The sequence below is a fragment of the Podarcis muralis genome, chromosome 10 (genome assembly GCF_964188315.1).
Source record: "Podarcis muralis chromosome 10, rPodMur119.hap1.1, whole genome shotgun sequence".
Lineage (NCBI taxonomy): Eukaryota > Metazoa > Chordata > Lepidosauria > Squamata > Lacertidae > Podarcis > Podarcis muralis.
In genome coordinates this window covers 76,111,439-76,124,413 of record NC_135664.1, presented here as the reverse complement: position 1 = coordinate 76,124,413, position 12,975 = coordinate 76,111,439, and the positions used below count along the sequence as shown (strand labels likewise).

Here is a 12,975-nt window from a genome sequence, read left to right as displayed (position 1 = left end):
CTAAGGCATCGCTTCCAAATGGGATACATACACCAAGGGTTGGGGGGGGGCACAGAGAGCCCCAGCAGGGCAGGAGCCACAGGGCTGGGCTTTGGGCTCCTTTTCCAGACCCCCACACAGCAGCTGCCATGCTGACCCACCTTGCAGGGTTGCTGTGAGAATGGACTTTGTGAAGCACACACAGTGCTCTCCAAGGACTCTGCAAGTGCCAAGGACTCTTCTAAATTAAAGGGAAACGCAAAGCCTGTTGGAAGGGCTGGGGTGAAACTCAGCTTGCGCTGAAGGCTGGCGCATTTGCATGGGGAGAAGGCTGTTTCCTCGACTGCCTTCCTGACCTGACCTGCCTCCTTCCTTTCTCTCTCTCTCCTCAGACACAGAGCAGTGAGCACGGCTCTTGGGAGCTCCACTTTAGTTAGCTGGAACTAGGATCTTTCCTGTCCAACCGTTTATTTCCTACAATAATCTCGGCTTTCTCGTTTTACATACTCCGAGTCTCAGTGCGGTTACATCAAGGGTGAAACATGCTCCTCCAGGCAAGCGTTTCAGTGCGCTGTTCGACTTCTGCTGATGCATTTAAACTCCAAATGCCATCAGGTGATGCGGCTCAGCTGGGCGTGCAGATACAGGAAACACAAAACCCACCTTAAGACATTGTGGGCTGGACTGGACTAAGGCAGCCACAAGCCAGCAAAAGGGCTCCAGCCAGCGCAATGGGGCTTCCTTCCCTCCTGCCCCAAATCCACGGGGGGGGGACGGGGACGGGGGGGGGGACAGGAAAATCCCCAGAGCAGCAGAGAAGGAACGGGGGTGTCTTTATGGCAAGCAGAACTGCTTGTGTTGATACACAGTCATATTAGCACCAGGCTCAATCCCACCCCCCCTATTTCCCCTGCCCCATCTTGGAGCAATGGCCAGATCCATCAAGAGGCCTGAGACCTTCTGCTTGGAGGTCCAAGGACGCCTGAGGTGGGAGGCGTGGCAGAGCTTGAAGGATGCTGCCCATCGCCGCACCTGAAGGGATGCTGGTGGCCTGACGCTACCTGGGGCTCCCAAAGGCTGCCAGAGAAAGATGCTTTAGGCTGGTGTGCTCTCGCCTCCCCCTGACTCTTTTACAAAAAGGAAAAGGCACAGTCCTTAGGTCAGAGCTTGGGGGTGGGACACACACCAAGAAAAGCCTCTGGGGGCAGCTAGGTCAGCACAGGCTGAGAACGGGGAGCCAGTTCTGGAAAACGGCGCCTGAAGACCAGCCCCCACATTTCCCAACACAGCTAGATCTGTGTGTCAGCTTGCACTTCCGGCCGTGCAAAGACGCCTCTGTGTTCTCCCCCCCCCCAAATATACCTGCTCTGCAGCCAAGGAGAGAAAGCAGCTTAATCCCTGGTCCATTTCCACAACTGCTGCCCCCCCCCGGGGGGGGTGTCCCTTTCTGCTCACGCACGCAAGCACGCCATGGCAATTCCCCCCTTCTCCTCAGGAGCAAAAAGGGAGGCAGGTGAGGCGCATGGAACGGCATGCTCAGCCTATCACGTTAGCTGGTGGGAAGCCAAAAGCTCCTCCACACGCAAGATGCGCCTGGCATGTCAGTGGCAAAGCACAGTCGCCCCCAAAAAGGCTGGCAACTGCGGGGCTCTGGATGGATCCCGAAGCGGGGAGCTCTTCTCCGCAAGAGGACAACCCTCGTGGGAGGCGGGCGAGAGTGTGCCTGTGCCAGGGACGAGTGATTGATTATTCCTGCCACTTTCTGCACTCGACCCTCGCCTATCACACCCTTATCTTATCAGGACAGGCCTGATAGCCTGGAGAGACCTTCAAGGTTGCTGATCAGGATCAAACAAGCCAGCAAGCAAGGAGACAGTGACGGAGCAGAAAACTTATGGGGGGGGGGAGAGAGGCAGGCTCCAGCTCCCCCTGGGAGGGCAAGAGAATCACCTGGGGGAACAACACCCACCCAGGGAAGGGGGGGCCTTGGACAGTCCCCCGGGGGCAGCCTTGCCAATCGCAAATGGCTTCCCACGGTTGAGGAGGCAGCATCCCTCGTCCCCCCAGAAGCAAATGAAACGCAGATGTGAAGCTGAAGGCAACATGCCACGAGGAGGTGGGTCAAATCCTGCTGGCCTCCTTGTGCTGGGCCTCCAGCCCAGCGGCAGGAAAAGGTCAGAGGCGGTCTCTCGGGATGGGGGTCCCACTCCCAGTTAAAAATCATGGCCGCAAGGGTGCTGAGAGTTGCAGGTGCGTTGTGGGTGGGGAGGAGGGAGATTCAACATGAAACTGTGATGGGGGGAGACAGAGGAGCGTCTCAGCTGGACAAAGGGCCCTTTGCGGTGGACATTTCGGCTGGGCTTACGAAGTGCAGGGATAAAGACAGCTCAGCCTGGCTTGGCTGGAGGAGGAGGAGGAGATTGTGACTGCCGGGAGAGCTCACTTTTATGGGATTCGCCATTTCCCCTTGTCCTGTTTGATGTGGGTCAAAAACTCCTGCATGAACTGCTTAAGGTGAGCATCATGTTGATGCTATTGATACTGGCCAATGCGAACTGAACCGTTGGCATGTTTTATCATTTAAAGCTTTGAGGGGCTTTCAATGAACTGGTGACTGCTGAACAATCAATGCTATAGGGTAGTATTTTCAATTTTATATTATTATTGCTGCCTCCCGGGTGAACAACGTATTTGTGGGGAAAGCCAGCCAGGAGCCATCCGGCCACACCTCTCGCTCCCAGGAGAGGCAGCCGTGAGCTTTCCTGCCTTGGGACCCTCGGTGGCCGGGCTGCTCTTGCCCATCGCTGCTTTGCTAAATGGCAGAGGAGCCGAGGCCTGCCAGGAGGCGGGAACGGTGCCCCCCCCCCACCCGGAAAGCAGCCGCCTTCCCCCCATGGCTCGCACAAAGGCCCCTTTGAAAGCCGTCCCCAGAGCGGCAGTGGCAGCCGTCCAAGCGCACAGGCACGCAGGTGGCATGCAAACCAGCTCCAGCTGACCAGGCCTGGCCCAGGAGAGGAGGAAGCCAGCTGGCCAGGGCAAGGTGCCTGGGCAAGGTGGTGGGCGACTCCTCCCTCCGCCTCACCCACCAGGAGGGCTTGGCTCTGGTGGAAAATCACAGGAGAGAGAGAGAGAGAGAGAGAGAGAGAGAGAGAGAGAGAGAGAGAGAGAGGCGGCTTTGGTCCAGTCCACTCCCCCCTCCAAAACAAAATACCCCCGAAGGGAGCACAGGGACTCAGTTGTCCAAGAACAGAGCTGGCAGGGGGAGGACTGAGTTCACTGCTAGGACCCCCCCCCCATTTGCATCTTGCCCTCCCCAAGGTCTGTCTGGGGGTGGGGAGAGAGAGAAGGACAGCCGTTTTGACAACTTCTCCACTGCGCGCATCAAGGCCACAGAGCAGCCAGAGACAAGCATCCTTGTCAAGCCTTCAAGCGCTAGCTGGGTTGCAGCAGAGTCCTTCCCGCCCCATCAATGCCTCTGTTGTCCTGGGCAAGCCCAATTCTTCCGCTGCTCTTGGGCCTCCCTTTGGGAAGACGGATGCTGGATCCCAGAGGGCTCCAACTGCTGCGATGGTTACCCAGGAGCAAGGGCACCTCTGGGCATGTGCAGAGTACGGCCCCACCGTTATCCCCGAGTCTCCCCCCTCCCCACAAAGGACAGCGGCAGGACAAGAGGAATGGCATTGAATTGGCTTGAAACCTGGCACCACATCGCAAGGACCAGTGGAAGAAGAGGCGGCAGCAGCAGCGCAGGCTCCCTTGGAAGAGGCGTCTTCCCATCCCAAGAGGAGAGCCGGCTTTCTGGGACACCCCCCCCCCCTCGGCTGCTGCCCCCCTCCCTCCCTCCCAACTTCTGGCTGGGGATGATTTACTTGTGTCTTCAGGAACAAGTCACCTGCCCACCGAAGGGCTGCTCACCACCGCCACATGCCGGGGAGGCGCTGGGCCAGCTGAGTTACAGCACCCAGGCGGGGAGCGGTATTTATAGCAGACCATAAATTTCCTTGACTCCTAATAAGTTGAGGTAATGGCTCATACTTTAGTGCTTTTTGCTGTGATTTCCGAAATGCCTTTTAATTAGGAGGAAATGGCAGGCTGGGCTCTGCAGAGACGCTTGATCTGCCACACTCACCCTGAACCCAGCCCCTCACCTCTGATCTCTACATACACACCCCAAACGACAGCCAGGCCAGGAGGGACACATGGTGCTCCAAAGGTGCTTGCTGAGCACTCCCAGCCCAGGCAGGCAGCAGCAGGGCAGGCCAGCAAGCACAAGGGCCAATCAACTGGCTTCTCCCAAGCGCCTCAGTGGGTTTGTGTGTGTGTGTTCGCTTGCTGCTGCCTCCAGGGAGGAGCTTGTTCTCCACGCCTCTCCTTGGCTCATAAAACATCTGGATCAACATCCCTGCCCACTTTCTGCAGGGCAAAGGGCAGGGCCCATACTTGACAAGCAGGAAGCCCCAGACTCAGCCCCCTGGCAGCTCCAGGCAAAAGGGACCTTGGGAGTCCAAGGCTGGGAAAGACCCTGGAGATCGCTGTCAGTCAGAGGAGACCAAGCGGGGCTCGATGGAGCAATCCGTGTCCCACCCTGGCACGAGGCAGATTCCTGAGACAACCGCTGCTCAGCTGTAGGGTGGCACTGGGCAGGTGCGCAGCAAACGGCAGCTAAATTGAACTGCCAGAGGACTTCAGGAGGAGGAGGTGAAACACCCCTGGGAAGGGACTCGGAGCCCTGAGCCCAGGTGGCAGCAGCCAACACCCATTCAGGTGAGGGTCACCCTCCTGCCTACGCCAGCCCTTATGAGGGGCCTCAAAGAATCCCAGCTGCTGGAAGAGGCCAAAAGGGCACCATCTGGTCCGGCATCCTGCCTTTCAAAGGGACCACCCACAGGCTCTGATGTGAAGCCCACAAGCAAACCATCTCAGGGCAGCGGGTCTCTCCTACAAAGGGTATTCAGTGGTTACTAGGAGCACACAGCCTTGGCCACGGACGCCTCATGCCCTAGCTGGGCTGCTGTCAAGGTGCCCTGAGATTCTCACACGGTGCTTTTACAGGCTCAGTTCTCCATCTGAAAAATGGGAATAAAACAGCAGGCTTCCTGGCAACAGGTTTGTTGCAAAAGACTAACAAACACACTGCAGAGATGCGCTTTGTAAAGGCAGACTGAAAGTGAGCATTTCAAGGGTAGCTGGGCTGTGGCTGACCTGCAGTCTGCACTGCCAGGAACCGGATGGGACCCCCCTGGGAAGCCACTGCAAGCTCAGGAAGGACGCAAGAGCAGAACCCCCTCCCTCCATTTGGGAGGGCGGCTGAGCCCCTCAACTTTGCAAGAGGGGAGGCCTTGCAAGGAAGCCCTGGAGCCCCCGGCCAGGGTCTGCCTGGAGAAGCAGCCGATACAATGCAATAATAACCAGGCAGAGAGAAAACAGCCAGCAGAGGAAGAGGAAATTTTAATTTCAGAAATCAGTTTGGATTAGCCACACTCTGGTGCAGCTGTGGCACGATAGGCATCCAAGAGACCTTGTCAGGGGAGCAGGCGGCAGCATCAAGGGCAGCAGAGAGGGGCCCAGGCTCTGATGATCACAGCGAAGTCTGGCCTAATTGAGACAGATGAAATGTTGGGCTGCCTCTGGGCTTGGCCCACTTCCTCTCCCCACCCCGACTCCCCTAAGTGGGGAAGGGCCACAGTAGCTCAACAGTGGAGCACCTGCCTTGCATGCAGAAAGCCCGTGGGCTTCCCAGATGGGACTGGGAAGGACCCCTGACTGTTGCCCCAAACCCCGGAGAGTCACTGCCAATCAGCGCAGACAATACTGAGTTGGATGGGCCAGTGGTCTGCCTAAATAGAAAGCCGCTTCCTCCATTTCTAATCTCCACTGCAGCCTGGTTGTGAGTCTCCAATCCTACAGATTTCTCTTCGGTGTGATCCAGCAGAGATCTTTTGCGTTTAGTCTTGCTGTGAAAACAGGGCTAAGGCAAAGATTTTGTCTATATCTTCCACTTGGCTGGAAGAGAAGACAGACTTCTCTTGCTCACACAACAGAACTTTGCTCATGTTCAGAGGGGGCACTCTCTTCTCTGCCCATTGATGCCCCAGGGCTTTGCTCTGCCTGGGGCACCTGCCTGCCCAGCCCCCACCCCCAAGCAAAGCCAGGGACCCATCAATATTTCCTGGAGAATCCAGATGCAAGACAGTCAGCCCTGTCCACAAAACTGTGTGTGGCTGAAGGTTCAGTGAGGGAAGGCGGGTGCCTGCCTAGGGGGGAGCAGGCACAGGGGGGTGGGATTTAATGCCAGACGCTGGTCAATTTTGCCTCCGAACCCTCACTCACCTGTAAGCACTGTGCTAAGGTCATGGGGTGGGGGAAGACCAGAAGAAGACAAAGCCACCCACTCAGCCTCAGTTCACTGGAGAAACCCTCCCTCTTTGCCTTTCCCTCTCCCTCCCTCCCCCCACCCCACCAAGGCAGAGGGGAATATTGGCCACTGGGCACCAAAGCCAGGGGGCAGCCCCAGGAGCAGCAGTTGAGCAGTTGTGCCCTGAAGAGATGGGGGGGGGGGGCTCAGCTTCAAGTCCTACACCCCCCCTCCAGAACCAGCTCCACCCAACCACCCTCCCCAGGGAGGAGCCCACAAGGGATTCAGCCACAGAGGCCCATGGGCCACCAGTACCCCCAGAAGGGGCAAAGGGGTGCCTCAAGGTCACGGGCACAAACTCCAGGGCCACCCCAGCCCAGCTGTGCCCCAGCTGCCGCTGGATGATGAGGACTCAGCGCCACTTGAAACAGGGGAAAGGATGCAGCCCACCCAAAGGAGAAGATCCCACGCTAGTTTCAGCCTCACGTCCCAGGAGGGTTAGAGGAGGGCACCAAACAAGCCTGGGCACAGCAGAGCCCCACGAGGACCCTTCCCCAGCCCAAAACTCTGCTTTTCTCCAGAGCCGGGCACCTGGTCCTGCGCAGCCACCTCCTGGGATGGGCCCCCACCGGCGCCTCGACCGGATCCGGGGTCCCCACCCGAGCGAGCGAGACCCCCCAGCAGCCTCTCCCAGCCCCCTTCTCCCCCCAGTCCCGGGGCGGGGGCTCCTGCCTACTCCCTTGCCCGGCCCAGTCCTCGAGCGGCAGCTGAGCTCAGCAAAGCGCTGCTCCGCTGGCCGCGTTCCCCGTTAACCCCTGGAGGGAAGCGGCGCAGGAGCGAAGCGGGGCGGCGGCGGCGGCGGCGTTAAGACCAGCGAGCGAAGCCTCCTGCATCACGCTAATGCTCTGCCCGAGAACACGATGCGTCAGCAGCAGCGGCGGCGGCGGCGGCCCATTCCCGTGCTGACTGAAGGACAAAAGGATGCGCGAGCAGCCCCGGCTGCTGCTTCCTCCGCCGCTGCTGCTTCCTCCGCCGGCCCCGGGAGGCGAGAGGGGCGCCGCCGCTAGAAGATGGTCCCGGGCTGCTCGGCTCCTGCCGCCGCCGCCGCCGCCCCCGCGCGCCCTCCCCCGCCTCCGCCTCCGCCTCCTCCCGCCGCCGCCGCCGCCGCAGTCGAGGGGCGAGCGAGGCGCTGAAGGCAGCAGCAGCAGCAGCAGCAGCCGGCGCGGCGGCGAGCGGGTGCCGCAGCTCTCGTCGACCTCGCCGCGCCGCCGGGGGGGCGCCCGGCTGGCCGCCAGCCCCACCGAGCCCCGCTAAGGCCAGCGCCCCGGGCTCCCCGCAGGGCGGGCGCAACCCGGACGGGCCGGGGCCCGCGGAGGAGGCGCAGGAGGAGGACGACGGCCGGCCGGCGCGGGAGCAGCTCGCTCGGGGAGCCCATGGAGCAGCCGCCCCCCGGGCAGCCCGCCGCGGCCAGCGCTGCTCCTCCGCCTCGTCCCGCTGCTGCCGCTGCTGCGCCCGGCGCCCAAGGACGAGGCGCCTGCCCGCGCCTGGCCAGGCTCTCCCGGGCACCGGGCATCTGCCATGGACCTGCATAGCTGGCCGGGCCGCTCCGGCGGGCGCGCGCCCCTCTAGGAGGAACCATTTTGCCTGCCTGCCGCCCCCCCCCCTTCGCTGAATCGCCCGGTCCGGCCGAGACGGGATGGCGCACCCGGGCTGAGCGCCTCGAGGGGACGCACGGACGGACGGACGGACGGAGCCTGCCAGCGCAGAAGGCGCCCCCCCCCTCGCCGGATCGCACCGAGCAGCCCTCTCCCTCCTCCTCTTCCTCCTTCTCCCCCCCCCTCTCCCTCTCCCTCCCCCCCCCCCCATCTCCCCTTCCGATGGAGAGCGGCGCGGGCAGCCGCGCGCTCCAGCCGGGCTAAGCGGGTGGGGGGGCACTTCTCCGTTCGATGCCGAATCCCCCACGATGGTGAAGTATGAACGTGCCACACCATGAAGCTCTTGTGGCAGGCAACTGCGCACCACGCCTGGAATGCCGCCCCGCTTGCCGTAGTCTACCTCGTGGCGCAAACGTGGCTGGCGTGCGCAGTGGCGGCCGTGGCCGGGCCGCAGAGCTGCCCCTCGGTGTGCTCCTGCAGTAACCAGTTCAGCAAGGTGGTGTGCACGCGGCGAGGCCTCTCCGAGGTGCCCCAGGGCATCCCCTCCAACACGCGCTACCTGAACCTCATGGAGAACAACATCAAGATGATCCAGGCCGACACCTTCCGCCACCTGCACCACCTGGAGGTGCTGCAGCTGGGCAGGAACGCCATCCGCCAGGTGGAGGTGGGGGCCTTCAACGGCCTGGCCAGCCTCAACACCCTGGAGCTCTTTGACAACTGGCTGACGGTGGTGCCCAGCGGGGCCTTCGAGTACCTCTCCAAGCTGCGCGAGCTCTGGCTGCGCAACAACCCCATCGAGAGCATCTCCTCCTACGCCTTCAACCGCGTCCCCTCCCTCATGCGCCTGGACCTGGGCGAGCTCAAGAAGCTCAAGTACATCTCGGAGGGGGCGTTCGAGGGATTGTACAACTTGAAGTACCTGAACCTGGGGATGTGCAACATTAAGGATATGCCCAACCTCACCCCGCTGGTGGGCCTGGAGGAGCTGGAGATGTCGGGGAACAACTTCCCCGCCATCCAGCCGGGCTCCTTCTATGGCTTGAAGTCGCTCAAAAAGCTGTGGATTATGAGCTCCCAGATCAGCCTGATTGAGCGGAACGCCTTCGACGACCTGACGGCGCTGGTGGAGCTCAACCTGGCCCACAACAACCTCTCCTCTCTGCCCCACGACCTTTTTGCCCCCCTGAGGTACCTGGTGGAGCTGCACTTGCACCACAACCCCTGGAGTTGCGACTGCGACATCCTGTGGCTCTCCTGGTGGCTGCGGGAGTACATCCCCACCAACTCCACCTGCTGCGGGCGCTGCCATGCGCCCATGCACATGCGCGGGAAGTTCCTGGTGGAGGTGGACCAGACGGCTTTCCAGTGCTCGGCCCCCTTCATCATGGATGCCCCCCGGGATCTAAACATCTCCGAAGGGAGGGTGGCCGAGCTCAAGTGCCGCACGCCTTCCATGTCCTCCGTCAGGTGGTTGCTGCCCAACGGGACCGTGCTGAGCCACGCGTCCAACCACCCCAGGATCTCCGTCCTCAACGACGGGACCTTGAACTTCTCCCAGGTTTTCCTGACGGACACGGGGGTCTACACTTGCATGGTCACCAACGTGGCGGGGAACTCCAACGCCTCGGCCTACCTCAACGTGAGCACGGCCGAGCTCAACACTTCCAACTACAGCTTCTTCACCACCGTGACGGTGGAGACCACAGAGACTTCGCCCGAGAACATCTTCCCCAAGTTCACCAAGCCGGTGCCGACCACGTCCACGGGCTACCAGCCGGCGTACACCACCACCACCACTGTGCTCATCCAGACCACCAAGGCGCCCAAGACGGACCCCGCCTCGGACAACCACAACGACAAGATGCAGACCAGCCTGGACGAGGTGATGAGAACCACCAAGATCATCATTGGCTGCTTTGTGGCCGTGACGCTGCTGGCGGCGGCCATGTTGATTGTCTTTTACAAACTTCGCAAAAGGCACCAGCAGCGCAGCACCGTGGCAGCCGCCAGGACTGTGGAAATTATACAGGTGGACGAGGACATGCCGGCCTCCTCGGCCTCGGCGGCGGCGGCTGCCCCCACTGCTACGTCGGGGGTTTCAGGTGAGGGGGCAGTTGTACTGCCGGCTATTCATGACCACATTAACTACAACACTTACAAACCTTCACACGGGGCCCACTGGACAGAAAACTGCTTGGGGAACTCTCTGCACCCCACGGTCACTACTATTGCCGAACCTTATATAATTCAGACCCACCCCAAGGAGAAAGTGCAGGAAACGCAAATCTGACTCCTCCCCCCTCCTCAAGAAATTATTATTAAAAAAAAATTGCAATAGAATGCACAAACAGAAACAGACATCAACTTTTGTACAGAGAGGTGGGGGCGGGGGGGGGACAGTTTTTTTCTCCTCTTGTATATGCTTATATATTAAGTCTATGGGCTGAGATAAGAGAAGCAGATTATATTAAAAAAAAATGTAAAGACCCCCCCCCCTATTTTCTAACTTGTAAGTTCTATTTAAAGGGAGGCAGCAACTACAAACAACCCCCCCCCCCCGCGCCCAATCCCCCAAACAGCAGCAACAAAAAGGAGAGTCAGAAATTGCCATTGTGACTTCCTGGAATAAGATCTGTTTAAAGCGAAAGAAAGAAGGAAAAGGCAACAGTGAAGATAAAAAAGAAAACCACAGAACCAGGGACTAGCAGGGGGTGGGATTTGTCCTTTTTAGAAGATGTTACTTAGAATGCAGTAAAAACAAACCCGTTTCTATAGAGACACTCTTTTCTTAAAGCCCTGGAAAAAGAAAACTCCCCGTATTTACAGAGCTATCTTACTTACAGGAGAAAAAAAAAAAAAGGGGGGGGGGAGCGCACCAAGAGTTTGTACTGTGCCAAAATGTTACAAATGCAATAAAAAAGGTCATTTTTTAAAAAGAAAAAAACAGCAGCAGCAGCAACAGAAGGACAATTATCATAAGGGAACGAAATACTTGTATTATCAAACTGCAAAAAAATCTAAACCAGCAAGAGTCTGCCCCTCCTCCTCCCAGCGAGGGTGTGGTGGACGTGGGGCCGACCATGTGGGGGGTGACCCCTGAGGAAGTGATGGGCCGGAGGGTGGGGGGCCCCTTGGCGTGCCGCCCCCTCCTCACCCGCGGCTGGGAGGAGGAAGAGTTGCTTTGCGCCCAAGCAGGCCGCCTGGTGCCTTGCCACTGCACCACATTCCTGCGGTGGTTCTGTTTAACCCTCTGTGCGCAGGGTCCAGTGCGCAAAAACAGCTTTTTCGGGGGGGGGGGCGGCAGGGGGGGGCGGCGAGGGTGAGAGAAGAGCAGGAGGACGTCTTGTGCGGCCGCCTGGAGGACAACCACGCATCAGCCTCGTGCGCCGCGATGGGTGCTTGCGTGTCGGCTACCCTGTGGGCAATTTGACATATGATTGTAGAACCATGAACCAATTTTGTGCTTTTCGTTCCTTTCCCCCCTGAAGGTGGAAGTGAGGGGCGGGCGGGGGGGGGGCGAGGGCTGCTCCTCCCTCCTCCGTGTGGGGCTGGGCTCTGGCTGCGAGGGAGCGAGTGAAGGGCACATTCCTCAGCCCTCGTCCTCCTCGCCCACTTCTCAAAAGGCAAGCGGAATGCCACAGGAGGGAACGGGCAAAACTGGCATCCTCCGGGCAAGGAGTGCGGTTTGGAGAATGGTGCTGCCCCCCACGCCCCCCCACCCTGCCTGCCCTCCGCCAAAAAAAATCCCCCTGTCCTTTAGGAGGGGAGAGGAATGTGCAAAGGGGTCCGGGCACCGTCGGAGTCTTCTCTGTGCCCAGGGTCCCACCAGGGGCTTCCCATGACTTTGGTTGCTCATTTCTGCTGGAGATTTGATCAAAGAGGTTGCAATCTATGGGGGGGGGGTGTTGGGGGGGGGCAGCAGAGAGGGCAACAACAACCCAAAAGCCAGAATTATCTGACTGTAACTCTGAGACAAGTGTATTTTTGTATTTTAATAAATATTGTTAACGTTTTTAATAATGCAATGTCCCTAAAGGGTTATGCTGAATGCCAAGACCAGGGGAGGGGAGGGGAGGGGGGAGAGGGAGAATTAAAACCACAACCGTATTTCCAAAGGTTTTGGGGACCCAAAAACTGGCCTGCAAAGCTGGAATTGAGGTGGGCAATTTGGGGACGGGGAAAAATGGGAAGCCTAAAAGGTTCATTTCAAAAAGCAAAAAGGAAAAAAAAAAGTATTTAATATTTTTTAAACTGTCAAGTAACCTTTCCTTGAATTAAATAAAACCACTTCAAGTGCTAGAACCAGCCACTCGCGTCCCGTCTATTACTAGAGCAGCGGCTGGGAGGGGGGGCACAGGGCCCCCTGCAGGTGTTATTGTGTCCCCTTTTAAGGGGAGATGGGGCAGGACCCCAAATTAAGGACACCAACCCCTCCCCTGGCAACTGAAGCCCCTCTGTGTTACTGTGGGGTTGGGGTGTGTGTGTTGTGCAGCGGCAGCAGCACGGACTGCCTTGGTTCAGCTAGGAGCTTGTGGGGAGTCTGGGCGGGAGATGGGGAGAGGGGCTCTTGCTGAGGCCAAGACAAGCTGTGGCTGCCCAGGCCCAATTCTATGAAAGGGTTTCAGTTGCCCAGCTGTGAGGACCCAAACCCCACCAGCAGCCCATTGTGAAGGCATCCCTGCTCCCCTCTTAGGCCAAAGGCAGCTCTCCAGCCACCTCCACAACAAAAGGGATGGGGGGGGGCTGCACCGGAGCACCCCCCCATCCCTGCCGGATGGCTCCCAAGGCAGGCCAATGCAGGCCGCCATCGCGGCAGGGACTGGGAAGGGGGCTTTGCAGAGCTGGCAAAGAGCAGCAATGCCAGGAGGAGGAAGAAGAAGGGGTGGCTTTGGCCCAGGGGGTGAGGCAAGGACAGGGTGCCCTAGAAGGTGACCCAGGGACAGGTGTGGAAGGGGGGCCGGGCGCTCTGCTCTTCAGAGAGCC

General features: G+C 59.4%; 2 protein-coding genes across 2 annotated transcripts in view; one reads left to right on the top strand and one right to left on the bottom strand.

Annotated features, from left to right (window-relative positions):
• SND1 (staphylococcal nuclease and tudor domain containing 1) overlaps nt 1-12,975 on the bottom strand; it is a 232,189-nt gene that overhangs the window by 18,041 nt on the left and 201,173 nt on the right. The gene's annotated exons all lie outside the window — the stretch shown is intronic.
• Nucleotides 8,199-12,298, top strand: LRRC4 (leucine rich repeat containing 4). The gene has a single exon (XM_028746427.2). It carries the CDS (start codon nt 8,324-8,326, stop codon nt 10,280-10,282), a length of 1,959 nt encoding a protein of 652 aa, XP_028602260.2. The 5' UTR covers nt 8,199-8,323; the 3' UTR covers nt 10,283-12,298.

Excerpts from the sequence above, each read along its gene's own strand:
- LRRC4 (XM_028746427.2), top strand. The coding sequence starts at position 8,324 with ATGAAGCTCTTGTGGCAGGCAACTGCGCACCACGCCTGGAATGCCGCC.